The sequence below is a fragment of the Mastigoproctus giganteus genome, chromosome 5, assembly GCF_048544385.1.
Source record: "Mastigoproctus giganteus isolate SK-2022 chromosome 5, ASM4854438v1, whole genome shotgun sequence".
Lineage (NCBI taxonomy): Eukaryota > Metazoa > Arthropoda > Arachnida > Uropygi > Thelyphonidae > Mastigoproctus > Mastigoproctus giganteus.
In genome coordinates, this window is record NC_143579.1 from 86,332,068 (window position 1) to 86,357,941 (window position 25,874).

Genomic DNA, 25,874 nt, shown 5'->3' on the forward strand with positions numbered 1-25,874 from the left:
TCAGTGGATTCCCTTAAGTACACTTTTCAATTTAGGGAAGAGAGAAAAGTTACAAGGTGCAAGATCTGGCAAGCAGAGTGCATGTTCACACACACAGAGATTTGTTTTTTGGCCAAAAACTGAACAGAGAGTGCATGTATGCTGGAGCACTGTCTTGATGGATCGTCCAGCCATCCTTCCACAATTCACATCTCTTCCTTTGAATTTTTTCATGCAGTCTTGTCAGAATTTTAATGTCATATGTTTGATGGACAGTCCGATTTAGACTTATTCATCCATAATAATTCCTTTAATATCAAGGAAAACAAGAAGCATAGTTTTAATTTTTGATTTTGATATTCTTGCATGTTTTGTTCTGGGGGATTGTTTTGTTTTTTCTTCCATTGAAAATTCTGTCTTTTAATTTCTGGATTGTGATGGAACAGCCAACTTTCATTGCAAGTAATTACAGTACTGAGAAAGTCTGGATTTTCATCATTTTTTTTTTTTCAAAACATGTTCATAAATTTGGAGTATTCTCATTCTTTGATCTTCGTTCAAAATGTTTTGGCAACATCTTGGCACACACTTTTCTCATGCCTAAATTTTCAGTTAAAATTTGTCTAACTGTTTCTTTGTCCATACTGAGTTCTGATGCAACTATTGTAATGCATAAATAATGATCACTTCTAATCAATGTCTTTACTCAGACCATATTTTCATTAGTTTTTATGGATATCGGATGGCTTGGCCATTCTTTGTCTTCCACATTCTATCTTCCTTCTAAAAATATTTTATAGCGTTCAAATATGCGGGCTCTTTATGTAGTATCTTCCTCATAAACTTAATATAACACCTTAACTTTCAGTTGATGTTTTCTTGGTTTTGTTAAAAATTAGGGGTTGATTCAATGTTTGATTCTTTTGTCTATCATTTTTCTGGCAGACTGCTAAAACACAGGGTAATATAAACTTATCTCACTGCAAAGTGATTGAGCTTGTTGGAATATGACTTGGCAGACAACTAGGGAAAGATTCAAGGTAAACTGCTGTGCCTTTGAAATAAGATAAGTGTAAATCCAGTAAATATCTTTAATTATGAATAACTGTATGCATAACTGTATCCGTTAAGTTTAAACTCTGTTGAAGAAGAGACATGATTGTCTCGAAAGCTCCAAAGTATTCATAATTAAAGATATTTACTGGATTTACATTTATCTTATTTCATTGTACCATGGATCTAGTACAACAGGCCCATTTATACTTATGCTGTGCCTTTGTTAGACTGTCCAGCAAAGGCACAGTTGGACTCTGTCTCTCCTGGTGTGTAGTGCTGCCCATGCAATCTTGTTATTTAATAGCCATGCCTTGTAAAAACAGATATACAGAAGGAAACCAGCACTGGAATGGGTTAATTTGCCCAAGGATAAAATTATTTATCCTTTCTGATTCATTAGAATCAGAAAGGGTGTCAAAAAGATTAATATTTCAGGATTTTAAATGGAAAAATTCTAGAGGAATTTATAATTAATTTTCAGAATATACGTACACTTGAAGTAACTTTACCTATTCCTTGTATCCTGGGCTGAAGATCCTATGTAGATTAAGTTGCCGGAACTTTTATCGAAATGAAATGATTAAGTTTAAAATTCAAACTATACAAGCAATGTTAATATAATATAAACAGTAAAATTTAACTCAAATATTAAGGAGGTTAGCCACTTAACCGTGCAGCAGCATGATGTCTTGTTGAAATTTGTACCCTAATACACTAAGTTCCAGTGGCATAGGTCAGTATACATATAAAATTTAATGCTCTACTGAACACTAATAATGTACTGGAGCTTGGCATACATTATTCTAATCGTATCTTTTAAGAACTTGGCATATTAAAGTGAAACTCTATCTCTCTTCCAAGCACTAAAATAAAAAAAACAATAGGTGGTTTAGTCTGTCTTAGTCTATCTTTCAGTAACTGATGACTTGGACTCTGAAATACACAACTGGTTCTCTTCATGCCATAAGCAGAGTCATGCCAAGACAGCAGCAGCTCTACCTTCCAACTGCTTCCTTGACTCTCCATGTATGGTAAATGCTAAATCACCGTGCCCTCAGTGTCCCAGTAATTTTTTCACGTCACCCATAGGCCAAAAGAAATACCTAACAGTGGTTTTTTGACCTTTTAATAATCTGATTCTCTCTGTGTATTAAAATATTTTTAAAAAATATATGTTTATATGATAGTTATTATAATAATATAATTATAAACAAAATTACAATTCATAATACAAATTATATATATTTATATAATAATTTTTTTCTTTATGTAGATGGACTAAATAAACATCAATTATAGATCACCACAAAATTAAAAAGATACAGTACAATGGATACCGTACATCATTTTTATAATGAATAAATACTTAAATTTCAAAAAAAATTAAGTTTAAATAACTTAAACCCAAATTACATGGCACCCCTGGAATGTTGTTGCAGCACCCCAGTTGAAAACCACTGGTATATGGCATGATATTAACACCTTCCATGTCACACTTCAAACATTGATCAAGAACTGTGCTCCATATGGTTGGACCCAGAAACTGAGCACAGCCACATTTCACAATGTATGATTCCTCCATATATCTAGATCTTATAATCACTCAGCATTAACCACACCTTTAAACTCTATGAAAAGGCCCACAACATATCAGCCAGGATATTCATGCACATAACTCAATAACATAAAAATTGCATCTTCGGTTTACATAACAGTCTGAAAGGCAAAACTGCTTTTCTGAACTTAAATTTCAGGATTCGTATACTTTAATAAAGCAAGAACTAACTAATTGTTCTAGAATCTTTCCCAATATACAGGAAGCAAAGTAATTGACTTACATGAAGCAGTTTCATTCACTGACTTCTCCAGGAGTTAGGGAATCACCCTCAGATCAGCTGCTTTCCAAAACAGAGGTAATATACCCTCTATACAAGAGTTATATGCATCAAACAGCAACTCTGGAAACATATGGTGAAACCTCTAGAGTCTCCAGGAAATACAGTCTTGAAGCCGTCCCAACTCTTACTAAGTTCACTCAGGAAGGTTCAGAAATGATAATTATCATCATCATATTAATTAATACATTATAATAATATTTTGGCCAGCCGTTTAAATTTATTCACTTTTCCTAATTCCTCAACACATGGGGGAAGTTTATTCCAGCAATGAATTTCTGTCTGACTGAAGGAATATTTTCACACATTTTTTCTGCAACCATCCTTTTAACTAAATTTGATGAATTTGCGGTGTTGGTCAAAACATCAAAGGCTGATATTGTTGGGATATCAGAGACGTGGTGTCACACAAATATAAGGAATGCAGAAATGGAATTTGGGAAGGACAATATGTACAGGAAGGATAGACAGGATAGGAAAGGAGGAAGGGTTGTCCTATTAGTTAAGAAACACACAAAATCCAAGGAGGTACAGCCAGTCGACATCGCTGAACAGTGCAGTGTCGATTCAGTTTGGTGTGACATAGCACTAGGAAATCAAAATTGAGAGTAGGAGTGTGTTATAGGCCTAATGACCCTGATGAATATAATAAAAAACTGTACAGGGAAATAGAGTGGGCCAGTAAATCAGAGAGTCTTATAATGGGGGATTTTAATTTCCCAGATGTTGACTGGAATTTGTGGATTGGTCACTTACACACAAGCAAGGCTTTTGTGGATTTATTGGATTATTTTTTTCTACATCAGCATGTTTGGGAGGCGACTGGAGAGAGAGAGAGTATTACTCTTGATCTAATTATCAGTAGTGATACTTCATGCATTAAGAATCTAAAGATAAAGGAACGCTAGGTGGCAGTGATCACAGTATGGTGAAGTGGGATTTACTCAAAGAGGTAACTACCATCAAGGGTAAAGGGAAGGGTTTTTGCTTTCGTAAAGGTGATGGTCTGAGACAGTATTTAAATTGTATACAGTGGGATCAACTGATGAAGTTACCAACAGCAAATTCAAAATGGAAAGCATTCAAAGAATTTATCTTGGAAGCTACTAGGCTTTACATACCAACTAAGAAATATTGTTCAAAGGTTTAGGCCTAAATGCATGTCAGATGAGCTAATGAGACATGTGGCAGAGAAGAAAAATGCATGGGATACATATAAATTAATGGGTGACAAGGAAGCCTACAATAGATATAAGCTGGTCTGTAACCAAGTCACAAAGGAGGTTAGGAAAGCAAAGGCAGATTATGAGAAATCTTTGGCAAAGGATGCAAAGAAAAACTGTAACGAATTCTTTACTTATGTAAACTCTAGAAGGAAGGGGATGAATCAGATTGGTCCACTGGATAACGATGGTTCTACTGTTGATGATCCTGCTCAGGTGGCTAACAAACTAAATGAGTATTTTGCATCTACATTCACACACGAGGAGTTATTCAGGGAGGGGAATGCTAGAGGTGAACTAAACTCTGGCAGTGAGCTAGATGATTTTGTAATAACTGAGAGGAAAGTGGAGGAGAGATTGTTGAGGATAAACATAAAAAAGGCACCTGGGGTGGATGAGATCTATTCCAGTTATATTAAAGGAGGCAGCAAAGGAAGTAAGCAAACCCCTAGCCATAATTATGAGAGCTTCTTTGGACTCAGGGGAGGTACCCATAGACTGCAGATGTGCAAATGTAACCCCAATTCACAAAGGAGGATCAAAGGCTGACATAAGTAATTATAGACCTGTTAGTTTAACTTCTGTTCCAGGAAAATTAATGGAGGCACTGGTTAAAGAAGCACTGCAGGATCATCTAGACAAGAATTCAGTTATAGCTCAGACGCAGCATGGTTTTGTTAAGGGCAGGTCTTGCCTGACCAATTTGATTGGATACTATGATGTAGTCACAAAAGAACTGGATGCAGGGAATAACTTTGATATTATATATTTGGATCTTAGAAAGGCTTTTGATACTGTTGCACATGGAAGGCTGCTGCACAAATTGGAGCAGTGTGGCATTGGAGGCAAATTGCTGCTATGGATAAGGGGATGGTTGAGTGGCAGAAGACAGAGAGTGGTAATCAATGGACACTGCTCAATGTGGACTAATGTTATTAGTGGTGTTCCTCAGGGTTCAGTGTTGGGTCCGTTGTTGTTTTCGGTGTTTATGAATGATATTGATGATGGTATATCAAGTTTAATGTCCAAGTTTGCAGATGATACAAAGGTTGGAAGGGTTGTTAAGGACACTACTGACACTATGCTGCTGCAACAGGATCTAGAAAAGTTGAACAGATGGGCTGAGAGGTGGCAAATGAAGGTTAACATTGACAAATGTAAAGTACTACATATGGGAAACAGTAACCACAGTGCAACGTATCAACTCTGCGGTACTACACTGACAGTGGTGGAGAATGAAAAGGACCTGGGGGTAATTGTGCAGGAAGATATGAAGTTTTCTGAGCAGTGCAGACAATCTGCAAGAGTAGCTCATGGTGTCTTGTCCATGATATACAGGAATTTTTCTAGCAGGGATAAGAAGGTGATTATCCCCTTGTATAACGTGATGGTCAGGCTACACCTTGAGTACTGTATACAGGTCTGGAGGCTTCATTTTAAGAAGGATGTGGAGCTTTTGGAACGAGTACAGAGAAGAGCAACAAGATTAGTGAATGGAACAAAGGGTTGCTCTTACAAAGAAAGGCTTAAGTTTTGCAGATTACAGTGTTTGGAGACTAGACACCTGCGAGGTGATCTGATTGAGGTGTATAAAGCCTTGAATGGCTTGAGCATGTTCAGTGCTGATGGGATTCTTTCTCTTTCTCAGAATAATCACCTGAGAGGGCATAAATTCAAATTATGGAAAGACAGTTTTAGGATAGATATGCGGAAGTTTGCGTTTAGCCAGCGGGTAGTTGATTGGTGGAACAGACTTCCATCTTTTTTTGTGGATGTTAATAGCCTAAATAAATTTAAGGCTGAGCTTGACAGGTATTTGGAACAAATGGAGGGGTGAAATCGGAGAATTTTTTTTTTTTTTTTTTTTTTTTTTTTTTTTGGCTGATGCGTAAGCTTGCTTTCTTGCATCGTGTGCCTCTACCAATACTAAAGTTTGAATCCTTTGTGTGTATCACACAAGAAAGCGTAAGTGAGCCATCAGCATTTAGATAATTAAACTCTTTTAAATCTTTAAACAGCTTCATTAGATCTAATCCAGGTGTTGCAATTTATAGAATTCCTTTCTTCCTTGGTAGCAATATTATTTTGTGTCCCCCATTAATTATTTTGTGTCCCCCTTATTGTTCTTTTCTGTGCTCTTCCCACATTTATGTTCTTCCAGTTCTGGTTGCAGTTCCACATTTATGTGTTTCCAGATCTGGCCTAATCTTTATACAGTTAGATAACCACCTCCAGTTCATTCTAAAAAAATTTCTGTACATCATTTATAGAACCCCATGATATGTTCTATTAGCCTGTTCATGCTGCTCCGACCCCCCCTCCCCAGTGTTTTTCCCTATCAACTACTTCGATAATTATTATTATGAGAACACAAAATCATTTACCTTGTTGTTATAATTTTCTGGTATCCCCATCCATAAAATATGCCTCTTGTATGAATGTAGATGCAAAATACCTATTCACTTTGTCAGAAGCTGAGCAAAATCATGAACAGTTTACCCTTTTACATCTAGTGGACCAGTGTGATTTGTCTGCTTCTGTGCTCACAAAGAAGTCTTTGCATTCTTTGCTGGAGCCTTCTCATAATCTGCATTATCTTGCCTAACCTCCTTTGTGATTTGATTGCAAACTAGTTTATATCTACTGTAGGCTTTTTATCACTTGATAATTTATATGAGTTCCATATATTTTTCTTCTTTACCATGAGTTTCATCAGTTCATCTGACATTCATTAAGTCTAAACCTTGAACAGTATCTTTTAATTGGTATAAAAAGCCTAGTAGTTTCTGCAGTTACTTCCATGAATGCTTCCTATTTAGAATTTGCTGTTTTTAACATCATCAGTTGGTCTCACTTCACAGAATTTAAAAACTGTCTTGAGACTACTGTAGTCATCTTTATGAGAGCAGAAGCCCTTCCCTTTTGCACTTGATAGTAGTTACATCTCTAAGTAAATCACATCAATACCCTGTGATTATTGCCAACTTAGTTTGTCTTTTATCTGCATGAAGTGTTGCTGCTGATAATCAGATCAAGATTGTTATTAAATCCACAAAAGGCTCACAGTGTGAGTAACCAACACACAGTCACCATTATAAGACAAGACAGTCTGATTTAATGGCGTATTCTATCTCTCTATACAGTTGTTTATTATACTCATCACATTTAGGCCTATAACACACTCCCACTCACATTTTTGTTTTCGAAGTGCTTATGTCACACCAAACTGGCTCAACACTGCACTGCTTAATCTTGTCAACTGGATGCATGTCTTTGATTTTATGTGCTTCTTAACTAAGAGCATAACCTCCCTCCTGACCTGTCTGTATTTTCTGTACACATTGTACTCCCTATGTTTAAATTCTGTGTCACTTATGTCTGATAGACACCATGTCTTCAACATCCCTACAGTGTCTACATTTGATGACTTAACCAGGATTTCAAATTCGTTAAATTTATTTGCTATGTTCCTAGCATTAATGTATATGCAAGTATGTAAGTGTTTTTACTGATGTTAACTCTAACAGCCCATGTTTCTTGAAGACCCCCGGCAGATATTGAAATCACAACACTGCTTTTCAGGCTGCTACATGTTCCAATAGAAGCAATATATAAACTTTTGGGATGGCATATATCCAGTAATTTTGAGGTAAGTAGCAAGAGAGTATATTCAACTCTCTTGCTACTCTATTGAACTCTTTTGGTCGAATAAGACCCTCATATTAATTATGAGGGTGTTATTCAACCAAGGAGAAATTTCTTTGGACAAGTGGGCAAGCACAGACTAGTCAGTATGACTGCAGTGGTACGGAAAATCATGTCAACAATGGCCAAAAGTGCAATACATGGTCATTTAGATAGTGATGTATTTTAAAGGAAGCACAGCACAGAAAATCACGTTTAACCTACCTGATTAGCTGATTTGATAGAGTCGCTCATGAGCTACATGTAAGAAATTATTTTGACTCTGTTTATTATTTGGATTGTGCACATCGTTTGACTCAGTCCTGCACTAGAGGTTACCGTATAAGAAGCTCTTGGGATTACAGGAAAAATCCTTAGATGGATTGCAGAATGGCAGGGAACAGAGGGTTATGATTAATGGTTATTCTTCAGATTTGGCAAAAGTAAGAAGTGGTGTTTTTTAAGGAAATGTACTAGGATCACTGTTTTTTATTTTCTTAAATGAAAGTGGAGGGGCATGAAACCAAAATTTGCAGATAATGTTAAGGTTGGAAGAGTGATTATTAATCAGTGAAAAGTGACGTTCCTTCAGGAAAACTTGTGTAGGCTTCAAAGATGGTCGGAAAATTGACGGTTATGGTTTAATTTAGCAAAATATAAGGTCTTACACTTGAGAAATAGCAACCTCAGATTGCCTTATACACTTGGGGCAGCTGAATTAAAAAAACAGTAAAGGAGGAAAGGGATTTGAAGGTTAGGATACAGGCAGATGCAAAGTTATCCATTCAGTGTAAAAGGTAGCAAGGAGGGGCCCCATGATGCTCTATTGGTGATTTATCGAACATTTGTGTATAGAGGTGGCAGGGAGTCATAATCATAATGTTAAGCAGTTGTAAGACTACACTAAGAGTATTATCCAAGTATGGAGACTGCACCTAAAAAAAAAAAAAAAATACATTAAGGCTGTTTTGAAAGGATCCAATGATAAGCAATAGGCCCAGTAAGATCTGCAAAGGAGGGGTGCTCATATGAAGAAAGATTGAATATGTGGTAATCAGATACATTAGAGAGAATCTTATTGAGATCTATAAGGCTCAGAGAGGGAATGGTAAATCGTCATCATCATCATCTGTCATTGTTCTGCTATTCCATGGGTTGACACATGAAGCCTCACCACCATGCCCTGTCTGTGTACTTCTCTCCGTCGTTGATTTCACTCCAGTTTCCTCCTCCCTTAATGACATCAATCTTTATCATGTCCTGCCACCTGCCACCTCATTCTTGGTCTCCCCTTGGCCTTTTGTCCCTTAATTGTAAATCAAACATTCTTCTTGGCAAACACCTCTTGTACATCCTCTTTGACATGTCCAAACCATTTCAAACAGGACTTTTCAATACTATTCTAGGGTTTTTCTACTTGAATTCTCCCTAACCACATCATTCCTGATTTTGTCGCATCTTGTCTTTCTGGCTATGCTCCTCACAAATCTCATTTCTGCTTTCATCCTTTTTCCTCATAGTCCAAGTTTCAGGTGTATGTGTCATAATTGGCACATACACCTGAAATAGGCAGCCAAGAGATCAGATCTCTTGGCTGCCTATAGAAATTTCTGCCTGCCTGTATTCTTTTACTTATTTCTTCATCTGTCACTCCAGTGTTTGTAATGATGCTTCCTAGATACTTGAAGTTATTAACCATTTTTAGCTCTTTCTCTATCATTGTAATGTATCCATCAGGCTCGTCACTCCTCTTTAGAACCATTACTTCACCCTTCTCCCGACTGAAAACCAGTCCAAATTCATTGGCCATACTAGCCCATATATCAGCTTGCCATTGCACTTGTTCCTTGCTCTCTGTCTCTCTCTCCAGAGTTCATCTGCAAAGAGCATGACTTTCATCTGGTCCTGTCCAAGTTGCTCCACCACATCACACATCATTCATGACAGCTATGAACAGTAGTGAAAGGATGCCTCCTTGCCTCAAACCTAATGTTATTTTGAAGCTCTCCATCAACCTCATCACTGTTCTTACTTTGCTCACTGTATTGGTGTACATATTTTCAATTCTCTCCACAAGGTGTTCCTCTATCTGCAAGTTTTTCAAAAACATCCCACACTTTCTCTCTCTTTATGGCATCAGATGCTTTCTTTATGTCAAAAAATGCCATCCATAATTCTTTATTGTGTTCATAACACTTTTCCATCAGTTGCCTGATGCAGAAAATTAGACCCACCATCGATCTGCCAGGCCTAAAGCCATACTGTTCTTCGGCCATCCTATTTTCAATTGTTCCTCTTATCTTCCACTCTAACACTCTCTTATACAGCTTATTCACATGGTGATGTCTCTATAATTGGAACACTTTTTCCTGTTTCTCTTCTTGAACAATGGGATGATCAAACCTTCTTTCCAGTCCTTTGGCACCTGTCTCTCATCCCAGATCTTACGAACAGTCTGTATGTTCACGTTATCCCTGCCTCACCTGCAGCCTTCAGCATCTCTCCGTTTATCTCATCTATACTAGCAGACTTACCTGTTTTGATGTATTTCCATGCCTGCACTACATCATTCCATGTCAAGTCTGTCTGGTCTCTCTCTGTATCTTCTCTTTCATCCCCCCTTTTATGATCAACCTGCCTTTGTCTCTTTTGCTGGCTGTCCTGCACATCCAGTCTCATTCCACCATGGGGTTTCTTTTCATCTCCTTCTGTTGCTTGTTCTTCTGCAAACCTGCTCTGTCAATTCTACTATATAGTCTTTGAATGCTTTCCATTCTGATTCCACGCTGTTCACCACTGCCTTAGGTACAACCTTCCTGAACTCTTCTCTGTACATTGCCCCCTTTTCCTCTTCTTTCAACTTCCACACCTGTAGTTTTCTCTCTTGTGATTTTGATCCTCTTCAATTTAGGGAATCTTAAAACTCCAACAATTAACATGTGATAACTACCCACGGAGACACTAGGAATGACCTTGACGTCCACTAGTCTTCTGTGTCACTCTTTATCTACGAGTATATAGTCAAAGAGGGATTCCTGTTAACCATCCCAACCGTATCTTGTCACTTGGTGACTCTTTCTCTTCTTGATCCAGGCGTTTCCTATGCTCAAGCTGATCTGTAAACAGAAATCCAACAACCCATCACCATCATCACTCCTAGATCCCCAACCATGCAGACCCACAACATACTTCCCCAGGGGCTCACATCTGGTGAGTATGGGCTTAGTTCACCCAGGGTCCTGAGCTGGATATCAGAATATTATCATTCTTCTCTTTCTTGGTGATTCCCTTCTATTTCTGATTTTCTCTCTCTCTCTCTCTCTCTCTCTCTCTCTCTCTCTCTCTCTCTCTCTCTCTTTCGTCTGGTACAGCATAAGCTTCAGGCTTCCTTATACCATGTGGCTAATAATAATAATAATAATAAAGAAAAATGTACCATACTACAAGTATGAACTAGGGCTTGCAAACCGGTTAAACCCGGTTTTCATATTGAGTTGTTAAAACCGAAACCGAGCTTCTAAAATCGGATTCGAATATTTTTTTAGTTAGCCCTCGAATATAGTTTTTTGTTACGCACATTTTCTTTTGTTTGTTCATTTGTCTGGATCGTTCAACTGCTTTATGTTTTAAACATGTTTTTTATTTTATTTTATTTTATGTTTAGGTATGAATCTCACGGGCAAGTGGCCCAAATCTAGGAGGGGTACCTTTTATCTTCTCACCTGTATCATGGCACAATGCAGGTGTACTCATTTATGACTGAGTGAGTCAGAGTGATAGCGTAAAAGAAAATGCTCAAAATTTCTCTGTTCCATCTATCTTGTTCACCAGGCAAGTTATGGAACGCGCCTTATTGATGGTTACCCACTAGAAACAGATTCGCTGAATATTGCATCAAATTTCAATCGTAGAAAGTTTTTTTCTTCTTTATTTCTATTAAATTTGCGATCAAATGTTCTCCAAAAAGCAGCTTCACCAAATTTAGCTTTTATGTAATTTTGAAAATACAATAGATTTAATTGGGGAAAAAAAAATTGCAAGTAAATAAATAAAAAATTTCTTTCGTGAAAATTTTGAAACTTGCCTCATTTAGACTCTTCATTCAGTGCTTGCAGGAGTGACTCATAGTATTGTGCCTGTGTTATCTTCAATATTTTTATTTAAAATTGTCGGTGATATAAATTCCTACTAATTAATATTTATTACTCTTAATATGTCTAAGATGAAATCAAATGTATGGAATTATTTTGCTCGAAAAAGCAAAGATGAAGCACAATATTTGAAATGTTAGAAGATAATGAAGTCGTCTCGAAGACCTACATCATCTTTGATGTTGCATTTAAAGAAAATGCATCAGATTGACATTAAACAAGATAACAGTGAACCCCCCCGTAAAAATGGTAAGAACATTAAAAAACTTTATCGTTAAAAAATCTATGGAAGAAGAGATTTCAAAATTAACTGCTTTAGATGGATTTTCTTTTAATTCAATTGCCAAGAGTGAGTTTATACAATCAAGCCTTCACCTTCAGAGAAATAAATACGATAAATTACCACCAGTCTCAGTGAATGGAATTAAAAATATGGTTCTGAATTATTATAAAACTAAGAAAGAAGAACTCATTCAGCATTTCAAAAATTCATTGGTTTTGGGTGCACGGTATTCATTGACTCTAGACGAATATACGTCTATACAAAATAAAAGGTATATGAATATAAATGTGCATTCAAAAGACAATCATTGGTCTTATTGAGATTAATGGTTCACTTGATAGCAGAAGAACTGAGCAAATTGTGAATGGACACTTGAAGGAATTTGGTTAGAATGTGGATGAGGATATTGTTGCCTGCACCACCGATGGAGCAGCAATGATGATTAAGTTTGGCAAGTAAATTACACCTAATCATCAACAATTATAGCCCATTGTATACATCTGTCAGTTATAGATGTACTTTATGAAAAAGCAATCAATTATGGTGCCACAGTCTCTGAGTCTCCCAAAGACAATGAAGAAAATGAAAATAATGAAGGAAGTAGTGATGATGAAGAAGTTGAAGAAAGACAAGGCATGCTTTATCAAACCGACTTTACCGATGAGCTCATTTATTTCTTCAATCCAATGGCCAATATTGCACAAACTATTAACAAAGTCAGAAAAATTTGCAAGCTTTTTCGAAAATCGCCTACCAAAAATGACATATTACAAAATTTTGTTAAAGCAAAATTTAATAGAAAAGAATATAAACTTATATTAGATTTCAAGACTAGATGGGATAGCACATTCTATATGATTGAGAGATTTTTTAAATTGAAAAATTGCATTCCAAATGCTCTATGTGCAGTACTGTCAACTGAAGCCGTGTCTGACGATGACTGGAAAACACTCGAATTGCTACATGAAACTTTGCGACCAGTTGAAATGATTCTGAAGGCTATAACCTCAGAAGATAGACTTACTTAAAGCAGAGTCTTCAATAGAATTTCTGCTTGCTAAGCTTGATACAGCAGAAAACTCATTTGCTTTAAAATTTCACCAAAGCCTTTTGCAGCGTTACAATGCAAGACAAAATTGCTCAACTGTGGCTTTGCTGAGCTATCTACACAACCCCAAAAAGTTTAGGAAAGAAGATTCAAGTTCAAGAACTTTTGATTTTCCAAGTAAGCAAGTTTGGAAAAAGCATGCTGAAGAGATTTATCAGAGATTATTTGCAAAACATTCCGAAGGAGTCTTAGCGTTGAATGAAGAAACTGAAAATAAAAGAACTGTTCTTTTAGAAGAAAACAAAGACTCGTCTAGTTCCGATGTTGGAGATACACTCATGCGAGAGTATGATAGTGTAATAAAGAGATTAACTGAAGAGCCTCCAAAATATCCGAGTGAATTGGAAATCAGCAAAGAATTTAAAATTTTGGAGGCAACTAGCAATAGAAGTGAAAAGCTGGAGAAAGTTTATAGAGCACTGCTGACCATTAAACCAACAAGTGTCCAATCTGAGAGAGTGTTTTTGATCACTGGTCTCTTTAACACAAAAATAGGATCAAGTCTATCAGGAAAAATGCTTAATATACTGTGTTTTTTTTAAGGATCATTTTCAGAAAAAAGCTAAGCAATAAATAGTAAAGTATTTATTTTTAAATACTTTACTATTTGTAAAGTATTTTACAAATACTTTAAGCTGTTTTTTTTCACATTATTTTTATTTATTTATTATTATTATTATTATTATAGGGCTTATTATTTTTTTGTTTACTACACAAGAAGATAGTTTTTATTCAAAGGATTTGACTACAATTTGTAATTTTGTATAATCTCAAGCTGGTTACTTTTTTGGAGCATTTTAATTTTTTTATTTTTTTTACTATAAGAGGTGATAGATTTTGTTTTAAAGATTTGATTACGATTTGTACAATCTACCCAAGATAAAATAAATACCTGTGTTATAAGCTTTTAATTATTTTCCTTAAGTGTGAGAAAATCGGTTTTAAAACCGGTTTTAAGAGTAAACTTCGGTTTTGAAATTTCTCGGTTTTATGCAAGCCCTAGTATGAACCCCAGGCAGTACTAGAGACCTCAACCCACAAGCTGTACTGGAAATGTGCCATAATAACGGATAAGACCATCCCGCACAACAAACCAGACATAACCCTTGTGGACAAGATGGAAAAGGCTACCTACCTGATTGACATAGTGGTGCTGAACACTAGCAATGTCCAGAAAACCCATGAGGAAAAAATTAGGAAGTACACGAACCTGAGACATGAGATCAAGGAGATGTGGCATATGCAAGAAGTATCAACCATCCCAATCATCGTGTCAACCACCGGTATGGTACCAAAGACTCTACATAGCAGCCTAGCAGCAATAGGTCTCCCAGCAAACACCTACAAGGAACTCCAGAAAGTTGCAATCCTGAACACCTGTAGGATAGTCAGAGAGTTCCTCGACCAACAGTAACACCAGACATAAAAACAACCACCCTGACTACTTGGTAGCAATACCCGTCACGAAGTGGAACCCCAATCAGGAAGAAATAAAATAAAGAGCAATAATAATAATAATATTCTAGTCATTGTCTCTCTACTCAAACTTTTGTGTTCAGGTCACCCATGATGACTATATCTCTACTTGTGATGTTCTCTTCGAGTTTGTCCTCAAACTACAGCTTCTCCATTTCTTTGCAACTGGTTTGCAGTGTTTAACATTGTACTATCTTCAATATTACATAATTGTACACAATTATACTATCTTCAATAGTACAGGGAATAGTAAAATGAAGATGAAATTTTCATTGTTATAAACAATTCGAACTATGTTCCATAAATACAAATTACAGAAGAGGAGGTTTAGACTGGATTTTGTGCTGTTTTCTTTTAACTAGCAGGTTGTTAATTATTGTAAGAAGTTATCTCCATGTTAGTTAAGGCCGAAAGCTTGAGAAATTCAAAGATCAGTCGGATAAGTGCCTATAGTGGTAAAGCAAAACTATGATACAGCTGTGGGGAACTGAGAATTCATATAACCTAACAGCTGGTTTGGTATGGTTGCTATAGGTCATGTGGGCTATTCAGCAATCTAGTGGGAGGGCCCAGTATTTATACTTTTGACATTGGGTACCTAAGTGGGGGAAATCATATAGGTAGTTTATTTTATTTTTTGGCTAGCACAGCAAAAAACCTGGGTTAATGGCTTTTGCTGTGGCTAATACCATATGGTAATACTATTACTTAATTTTTTTCTACCCTGGACTTTAATAAAATTGAAATGATGAAACATAAATTCTTAGATCTTTTGATTTACAAAATAAACAAAGCATAATAATTCATTATTTATATATAGTACATTGATTAAAAAAAAAACCAAGATTTTTAAAGAAAAGCAGCTACTTTAATATATATTACAATGCTTAAATTAAGAATTTTATTTCCTGCACATCAGCTTTACTGCCAATTCATTATTCTGAATCAGTACACTGCAAAAAATCACATCCAGTTTGTTGTTTGTTATTTGGTTTTTAGGAGCATTAGCAACTAAGGCCATATTGCTCCAGGATATGCGGTAGTCATTCTCTGACCTTTCTGCATCCTCCGTATTTGGTGGTGATGGGCTCGAACCTCGGTCTAATCAAGAAGCGTGTGCTACGCACTGCTGCTCCTTCCCATCTGGCTACGGAGGCGCCCCACATCCAGTGCTTCATAATGGTATACAATATACGAATAAGTTCTGTAGTATATATGAAAAACAATAAATAATAATTGCCAGATTTCTATTTGTGTGATTTTAATTTCATGGAAATCACACAAATATAAATTTGTTTTAACAGAGCCAAAACTAGATTTCATTGTTGAGAAAATAACACTACTATAGAAATATGTTATTTCTACTTGAAAATGTTGTAATTAATGACTTAATAGGAAAATACTCAGCATATTTTGTTAGTTATAAATATATATGTATCTAACATTTACTTTATATAAATTTGCTAGTTGTAACTAGGTGGAGGGTGTCACTGTGCCTTACATCATTGTTATAACATTAAGCTAATGAGAGAAAGTCACTTTAGAAAACTTTAAAAATGCCAGTTTCATTATAACATTCTAATGAATGTTATAATGAAATAATATGAATTTGAATTAACCTACAGCCATTATATTTATTTAATTAAATTGGTGTAAATGTAAAAATTTTAAAATATACCAGATGAATATTTTGTTTCATTTTTGTACAAAGGAATATGGGAAAAATACTATTTCCCTGAATATCTTGCTGCTAAAGAACTGGAAGGGGTTAGCAGGGGCAGCCAGTCCATGTAGGCCAAAGTGATGGTTACCTAAGGTACCAAAAAAGGTAGCATACATCTGCCTTTGAGGTTTAAGGAAGCAAGGCACTGATTGCATAATTCACTTAGCTAGTCTAGGGCCACTCCTCAGGATGTGATATATCATTTGAATGTTGAAATGACAACGTAAGTAATCAGTTTCCAATTCTTATACAAGCATATTAAGAGAGAGTTTTTCAAATTTTTATATGTGGACAAGTGGCAGAATATAACTTTGTGTAGGTGTATGAATATATTTATTTTAAATGACGTAACATTCCTTTTATATCTCTTTCCAGTTCATAATAGAAACATATGGATAAAATGAATATTTGTTCCCGTATTTGTGCCCATGATTCTCCTGTGTTACTGTATCTGCATTAAAATGATCTATCATATTCTTTTATATTCCTTAATGATTCATAAAGATCGAGATATGGGGGGGAAGGTGTAATTCCCTCTCAATATGCCTTTGTATAAAAATCTGAAACTGATTCACTTATATGTATAATAGGATTGTGTATCATAGGATAGTGTTTATAGTCTGGTTTCATTATCACATATATTCACATTATAATTCCTTCCTTATATACAGGGTGATTCACTACCAGTGCGACAAACTTGCAGGAAGTGTAGGAGGCACAAAGACGAATCGGAATCACATAGCATTGCAGGGTCCGAAATGCCTTCGTCATGCGGTAGAGGACGTTGAACGGGAGGTCGCGTGAACAGCGATCCCCCTGGAAGTCAGCATTTGCGAACCTTTTTCTTTTGAAGAAATAAAGTAGCAAAAGTCCTCCGGAGTGGATAATCCGCAGGCTCCAATGATTGGACGTGTTGCAGATGGTATGAACTCATTTGGTTTGTTGACAGTATCCTCCATACAGTGGATTGGGAAATACCCAATCGTTGGCCTATTGCTCGAGTACTCGTACTCGGATTGCCTTCTGCAAGATGAAGGACATTCTCCTCATTGTCTGGCGTCCTCGTCGTTCGCTCTTGATTCATAGTACCTCTCATGAAACAACCAGTCTCACGTAACCTTCTGTGCACACGTGCGAAAATCGTATGATGAGGAGCACGCCTGTGTGGGAAACGTTCCTGGTACAAGCGCAGAGCGGCACGCCCATTACAGTCTGCAGCTCCATACGCGAGGTGCATGTCGGCCAGTTCAACGTTTGAATACTCGTCCATCCTACTGCCTCGGGAACCGGTTCGCAAATGCTGACTTCTAGCGGGATCGCTGTTCACGCGACCTCCCGTTCAACGTCCTCTACCGCATGATGAAGGCATTTCGGACCCTGCAATGCTATGTGATTCCGATTCGTCTTTGTGCCCCCTACACCTCCTGCAAGTTTGTTGCACTGGTAGTGAATCACCCTGTATATACACAAGCTGTTATACAGTTAGTGAATTAAATAATGCTGGAATACATATCCGAAGTGACCCCCAGCACAAGTATGGTGTTGCAACAATGTCTTTAAGTATATATCAAGGCACATATAAGTATGTTTCATGTCACACGGTGAGTGTTTTCTTACATTTATATTTTCAATCATTAGGAAAACAGAAGTTTTCCTAATGACTGAAATATAAAATAAATGCTAAGTAATATTCAGCTTTCAAATATAATTAGTTATTTATTCTACTGTATCTATACAAATGAAGTTCAGACTTGATGTTTTAAGTCAAGAAGAGAACTGTTAGCAAACTGTTATCTGCTAGTATTTCATGAACAGTTCCAAAGAATGGCACTTGTGAGTACCATTCTTTGGTACTTTTCACTGATGTTCAGGCTCCTCGGATGTTTCTGTAGTGTCATTTGGTCACTTGAATTACCATGGTACAGGTTAATACAGGAAGCCACAGTGAGATTTGCCTAAATCTGAAGATTATCTGGTGTGGAGTTCTTTCTTCTTTAACTGGCTCTATTTCCAGTGAACCACTGTTTATTGGAGGCTCAAGGTATCACACTTTCTTTACTATGACTGTAAAGACAGTGACTATCATCATAATCTTCTAAAGCATTTGTAATGGTTAACTGGAGATAAAACTTCTCTAGTAGTGTCTTATTGTTATTATGTTAGTAAAATTTTCCATTTGGTATTTTTTAAAACCCTTGGTGTTGCTTAACTGTATGGTTTATGCTAATACTGGATATATGCATTATTATTTGTATCTCTATGGATTCCAGTACAACAGGCCCATTCACTCTTATAATATGCCCATTTTTTGAATTTTTTCATTTTCATTGTTCTCCATGAAAGGCTGTTATATAAATTGAAGCAAATTTGGGTTACTGGTAAAGATCCTATGCTGGATCTGGTTAAAAACAGAAGACAAAGAAGAGTAATGAATGGACATTCTTCAGGGTAGACCAGTGTAGCAAGTGTAACTGCTCAGGGATCGGTATTGGGGCCACTTCTGATTCTTATATTCCTTAATGATGATAAAAAAGTACAGGAGAAATTGTCAAAGTCTGCAGATGATTTAAAGTAGGAATTTAAAGACCAGTTTAAAGTAGGTAGCTAAAGACCAGTTTAAAGTAGGTAGCTAAAGACCAGAAACAGGCCATTTTTCTTCAAAATGACTTAGAACAATTATACAAAGTTTAATGCTTCTAAATGTAAAGTTTTGACACCTTACATTTTGAAAAATTTGGGAACAAAATCAGTATTGGGGCCACTTCTTATTCTCATCTTCCTTAATGACATTGATGAGAAAGTTCAGGGGAAGTTGTTAGTCTGCCAATGATGTTAAGTGAGTTCCCCCCCCCCATGTTTGTTTGCTTTTTGGCAGATGCAGAAAAAGTTCACTTCCTTGCATCATTTTTAGCCATTACAATAATAATAAAAATGTGCTTTTTCAGGATCCAGCAGTGATGCAGCCACCCACTATAACAATGTGTTTATGGGAAAAAAAATTATTTGACCAGTGTGAATTTGGCTAAAGCCAGGGCTGGTGGAACATGGTAAGCCTGGTAAGCAGGGCATAGAGGCAGCAACGTCTTGGGGTGCCAAAATTCAAAATTTTTATTACAATAATAGTTAATAAAAGTATCTCAAGGGTAGCAAATACATTTTTGCCTAGGTGGTGCCAAAAACCCTAGGGCTGCATCTGGCTACAGCAGGCTTTTCCAGGAATGTATTCTCGCATTACTTAAGACAAGCCTGTTCTATATAGCACAAACTATTTCTCACATATAAAGTTTTCAGAATCAGAAGATTTAAATTTGAACTTTACATCAGAAACTGAATATCAGGCTGCCAAAGCAACCATTCTGCAGCTGAGTAAATGAAAATTTCTCCTTTCCCTGCTTAATTACATTATTGTTTTTTTTTTTTTTTTTTTTTCGCAGAGCAAATATCCTGTCCCCCACCATATTTCCATTGTAATTTTTTTTTTTTTTGTGCAGGAGTTAAATTATTTTTGATGTAAAGTTCATTAACTACTACATTTACGTTCACTTTTTATTTATATCTTCACTTACCTTATCTAAATCAGTAAAATCCAATAATTGAACAGACACAAATTTTTAGGTATGATGTTATTCTTAATCCCGTTGGTGCTGTTCTCCATAATTCATGTCTTGATGTTTGTGCTCCTGGTGGAAGGGTGATCACTCTAGTTACAACAACACCGATGTCTGATGATTATGGCTTTGTTCTTGGAACAGTGGTTTCTTTTGTGATGTGGATAAAGTTACTCATAATAAAGGTACTGTGTTTTCAGAGAATTAGATAATTATTATTTGAACCCTGGGTTTAAATAATCATGAATTGTTCCATGTTATTCCATAAAATATACATGCTTCGTGAGATAACAGAAGAATATATGAAGCAATGGAATACAACACATCACTGGTTAGCCCTCAGCAAGTGGGTACATTACAGGTATGGGTATAATTTGTATTCTGTTTAACCTCTATCAATTTTTTTTCCTTGTTCCCTCTCTAATGAGTGGCCTACTGTTTGATAGTTCAAAAACAACAGTATTTGTGCCAAAAATTATCATATTGCTGCAAAGCAGTTCAATTTTTCATAGTATATTAATAGTTTGTCTCACCAACTTTGTTGGTGGGGGGATGCAAAATATACAGTATTTTTTATAATTTTCAATTTATAAACATCCTATTTATGAACTTTGAGCCTAATGAACAAAAAATTTTTACTACTATGAATTTGGACAGAAATTATGAGATACCTATCTACTAATGGGTAGGCCAACCTTTCACCCAGATAAGGGCAGTCACACGACGAGGCATTGAGTCCACTAGTTCACGAAAGCATTCCACAGGTATTTTCATCCATGCTTGCTGCACTGCTATCCATAATTCTATTGCACTCCTCAGTGGAGGATCCAAAGCTCGAACAGACCTTTCCACAGCATCCCAGAAATGCTCCACAGGTTTCATATTTGGTGAAAGGGTAGGCCATTCCATGGTGGTAAAATCTGCAGAATACTCTTTGAACCATGTTCTAGTTACCATGGCTCTGTGGGGTGGCACTTTGTCCTGCTAGAAGAGTCCATTGCCCTGTGGGTGCACGATGACCACGAAGGGATTCAGATGGTCTGCAAGGATGGACACTTAGCCAGGACCATTCAGAGATGTGTCTAGACCAGGGGACCACAAACGTTTTGAAAAGTAGGCCACATATGAATTTTTGGAATATTTGGTGGGCTGGAGAAAATTCCTAATTACCGAAAACTGGAAAACTACATTATCTGCATAACTTGAATGTCATGCAGAGAAACAAATTTTATACCTACCTATATATATACAGATTCAAAAATAAATTGATGGATAAGTAATATAAAATATACCAGTTTGTTTATATCGAATTTCATTATTACTTAGTTATTGTACTAATCACAAAAATACAGTTAGTAATACAACAAAATTATAATTAATTGTGATGAATGTGATTGTAGAGTGCAACTAAGTTTTGTAATATCGGGTTTTAAAGTACTAGTTTCAATTCTTAAAATGCCATGTAAATGCGGGTGTTAGATATGATCGCATTTTTGGTTTTAAATATTTCATTTTTGAAAAGCTCTGCTCAAATATATATGTACTTCCGAAAATTGATGTAACCTTTCTTGCAAAATTAATTTTTGGATAATCTGACTCAGATAATGTTGAATAAAATTGAATTAGATTTCCATTTTTAAATATTGTCTTCAATGCATTATTAGATTGAAGATCTACCAAATCTAATTGTAAATTCTCATCAACATCGTTGATGGGTACATCAAACGGATTTTGAAAAAGTTCAAACACCTTTGAATTATTTTTAAAATCAGAAAATCTAACTGCAAAATTTTCCTGCAACAAACTAACGTTTTGAACAAAATTTTAGGTAGAAAAATTACAACTAGGCTTATTTTTAGATAAATTATCGCAACATGGAAAATGTGAAAAATTATTCCGAAGTATTTGACTTTTAAATAACTCCTGTTTTGTTTAAAATGTTTTGACATTATAATACAGTTCACTGAAAAGTTTGTCTCGTTCTTGTAGTTTTATATTAAGAACATTCAGGTGTTCACATATATATCTGTTAAAAAGGCAAGGTTCCTCCACAACCATTTGTGAAGGAACCTTGAAGATAAATGAGGAAGATGAAAAATTGGTTCTGAGAGTTTGAAGTTGGATAGTAAATGGAGGTTGGGTGGCAGTGGTGGCATGTCTTTGGGCTGTTTTGAAAGAAAGAGCGGGAATTATAGAAGCCAATTCAGAAGAACAGTGCCCATGGAAGTATCTATAGAAAAGGAATGCAGCGGAAACAGTACATCTATGAGACAGTAAGTGGAGAGACTCTGTTAGAGATGAGTCATTAATTAACCTAACAGCCCTCTTCTGAATGTAATCTAGAAGCCTGAGAAGTTTTGGGGGCACCACCCCAGATGTGGAAACAATATTCCGTGGTAGAGGTTGCGATTTGTACAGAGTGAACAGCTGTTTGGAAGAAAAGTAACGCCGAGAGCAAAAGAAAAAACCAAGTTTTTTAGATGCAGAGGAAGCAATATTTGTAATGTGCTTGTGCCAAGAGAGATTAGAAGTCAGGGTAATCCCCAAAAGAGAGATATCAGCTTGCCTAGAAATCTTTATCAATTCTGATAGAGATTTCTAGTCAAGAAATCGGAGCGTCACCAAAGATAAGCATAGGCGCAAAAGAAACCTTCTTGCAAGATATCAGACAAGACTGAGTTTTAGAAGGATTGAAATCAACTAAGTTGTCTATGCCTCACTAGAGAATTACCTGGAAATCGGCATTTAAGGAATTGGTAGCGGATATTCGAGAAGTTGAAGCTGATTCATCAGGACAATGTTTCTCAAAATGGAAAGTGGAATGCAGTGTGCTGTCATCAGCAAAATTTTGGATAGGATTTCCAGTCAATGGAGGAAGGTCATTAATATACAAGAGGAAAATAGTGGGGGAAAGAACTGAACCTTGGGGGACACCGGCATTAGTGGAGAAGTTAGAAGACAGAGAGCCATCTACCATGACCCTCAATGAGCAATCAGAGAGAAAACTGGATAACCAATTACAAAAAAACAGTTGGAAAACTATAAGATGGAAGCTCGTTTAGAAGACCTTTATGCCAAACACAATTGAAAGTCTTTAAGATGTCAAGAACAACTGTTTGTGTTTCACCAAACTTTTCCATTGAATTTGTCCATAAATGGGTAACATAAGCCAGAATATCACCAGTTGATTGACACTGACAGAATCCATACTGGTGATTGTTGATCAGATGGAAGGTTTCTAGGTAGTTTAAGAGTTGGCAGTTAATTGATTTCTCCATTACTTTGGAAAGAGTAGAAATAATTTCAGTAGGACAATAATTGAATGGGAAGGATTTGTCACCCTTTTTAGGAACTGGCTGGATATCATCAAATTTCCAAGCAGAAGGAAAAACACCTTTGGAATAAGAAAGTGAAAAAAGGCGGCAAAGAACAGGAGTTAGTTCAGGAGCACAGGTTTTGAGAACAAGTGGAGAAATACCATCAGGACCTGGAGGTTTCTTAGCATTGAGATTTGTCAAAATCCTTCTGACATCCTTTTGATGGAAGACCACAGGAGGCATTGAATGGAGCATGTTCTCAATGGCGGGAGGGGTTTTACCAAGATCATTAATACATGCGAGAAGAAAAATGGTCTGCTAGCAGGACCTTCAGCTTTATCCTTGGCTGAAGTGAAAACAGAACCATCTAGTTTTGACAGAGGTGGGAGCAGAGATGGACAAAAGTTACGGCCAATAGCTTTGGCAAAAGAACAGAATGCTAGACTTACCATTAGGGCAAGAAAGAAGTTTTCTGCTCTTAGTTTGGACTGATTAATAACTGCTTTACAATTGTTGCGAGCTTTGGTAATCAAGAAATCAAAAATGAAACTGAAGAATTGGAATCAAGCCAATTACGATATGCAACAGTCTTCTCTTGTGAACAGCCTTAGCACATTTATTGGAAAACCAAGGTTTAGATAAAAGACAAGATTTTAAAGTTGAGTGTAAGATAAAGTATTCCATTTCTACAAGAATAATTTCATTGACACGATCTGAGCAAATGTTGACATCAGAAGTTTTGAAACAGTAATCCAACCAAGAAAAAGAAGAAAAGAAATCTCGCAGGTCATCCCATTTTGCATTCTTGTAATGCCAAACAACATGAGGTTGGCAACAGGCATGGAATAAAGGCTTTGGAGAAGAGACAATCACCAAGTTGTGATCTGAGGTGTCTAAAGGACCACTCACTTCAAACATGTACTTAGAAGGATTGTTGGTGAGAAAAAGATCAATTTGGCTCTATGGTTAGGATTGTCCAGTATTCTTCTAGATAAATGAACAATCTGTGCAAGTTCATTAGTAATTGCAAAAGCCTCAGCATCTCGACCAGCTGGGTCAGTTTGACTAGAAAATAGAAGCCAGCTGGAGTTGCGTACATTAAAATCACCAAGGAAAATTACCTCACTGTTAGGAAAGTTGGACTGGAGAAAGTCAAGTTGCAAAGAGAGGAAGTTGAAGAGCTTCAAGTGATTAGTGGAGTTGGGAGAACGGTCGAGACAACAGATGAATTTGACAGAATGATGTAGAGAGATTTTAAGCCACAGAAGATCGAAAAGAGGAGATTCCAAATTACCAAGTCTCTGACAGGGAATATTGGAAATGGACATATGCACAAGTACCACCCTTAAGGCGAAAGGAATCATACAGCAAATAATTTGGGCAAGTGAGATGAGCAGTAATTGAATCAACCAATAACTGAGATTCTGTCAGAAAAAGTACACGGCGTTTGGCAGACTGCAAGTGAAAATGGACATCGTTGAGATTATAATTCAGACCACATATATTTGTGGAATGAACTAGGAAGTGTTTGGGAGGTTTAGATCTTTTCGCAGATAAGCTTACTGTATCAGTTTGACAATTCACGGTGTATTCAATACTAAGAAAAAGTGAGGAGGGGCATGCTGTATGAAGTAATGAAATTTTTGGATATGGTGTGCACATAGTAAGAATATATCCCGATCTTTGGCATAGCGTGGCCTCAAAAATCCCCCCACCCCACATATACACTGTTCGGACTCCCTCCAGTCACTATCCAGCAGAGTAGAGGTAGCAAGATTATACACTAGCTGACCCGGAAGCCTCCTAAAGAGTTTCCAATAGGTTTGGTCCCATGTACTAACTTGCAGGCAGCCTGCGGACACCGTTTTAGAGCGTACTGTCGAAATGGAAGGAAGATTGGATCTTGCCATGTGCATCATAACCTCAAAAGTCATCAGTCATACTGCATGATGGAAGAGATGGAGAAGGGTTGACCGGAACCTAGCTCTGGAGACTAGACATGGGTTCCACCACTTCAAGCCTCCAATGTGCAAAGTGATAGTATTGCACCTGTTGATGAGAGTCATCTACCACCTAGCATTGCCTGGTAACACAGAGGGGCAGCATTCCTCCATGTGGTGTGGAGGAATGCTGCCACACCTCGACCCCTGCTTAAGTTGGTTCACACCTGGGTGGTCACCCACAGTGTGCTTGTGCATGGGGGTTATACCCATGATTACTAACAGTCCCAGCATCATGAAGGTATAATCAGAGGATTTGGCTGTCAACAGTCCATCCAGACTTCACCAAAATTGGGTCCACTCGTCTTGAATGTCATCAGTTCTATCAGCGTTTTGGACTCCCAAGTAGCAAGTACAGCTTGTCTAGCATA

At 36.7% G+C, this 25,874-nt stretch overlaps 1 protein-coding gene across 1 annotated transcript in view; it reads left to right on the plus strand.

The window, feature by feature from the left end:
* The window catches only part of LOC150085540 (NAD(P)H oxidoreductase RTN4IP1, mitochondrial-like), a 181,424-nt gene that overhangs the window by 105,325 nt on the left and 50,225 nt on the right, over positions 1–25,874 (plus strand). The window contains exon 7 of the mRNA XM_090373329.1: positions 20,194–20,371. Within this exon, the coding sequence (XP_090229455.1) occupies positions 20,194–20,371 (178 nt within the window). The remainder of the gene's footprint in view (positions 1–20,193; positions 20,372–25,874) is intronic.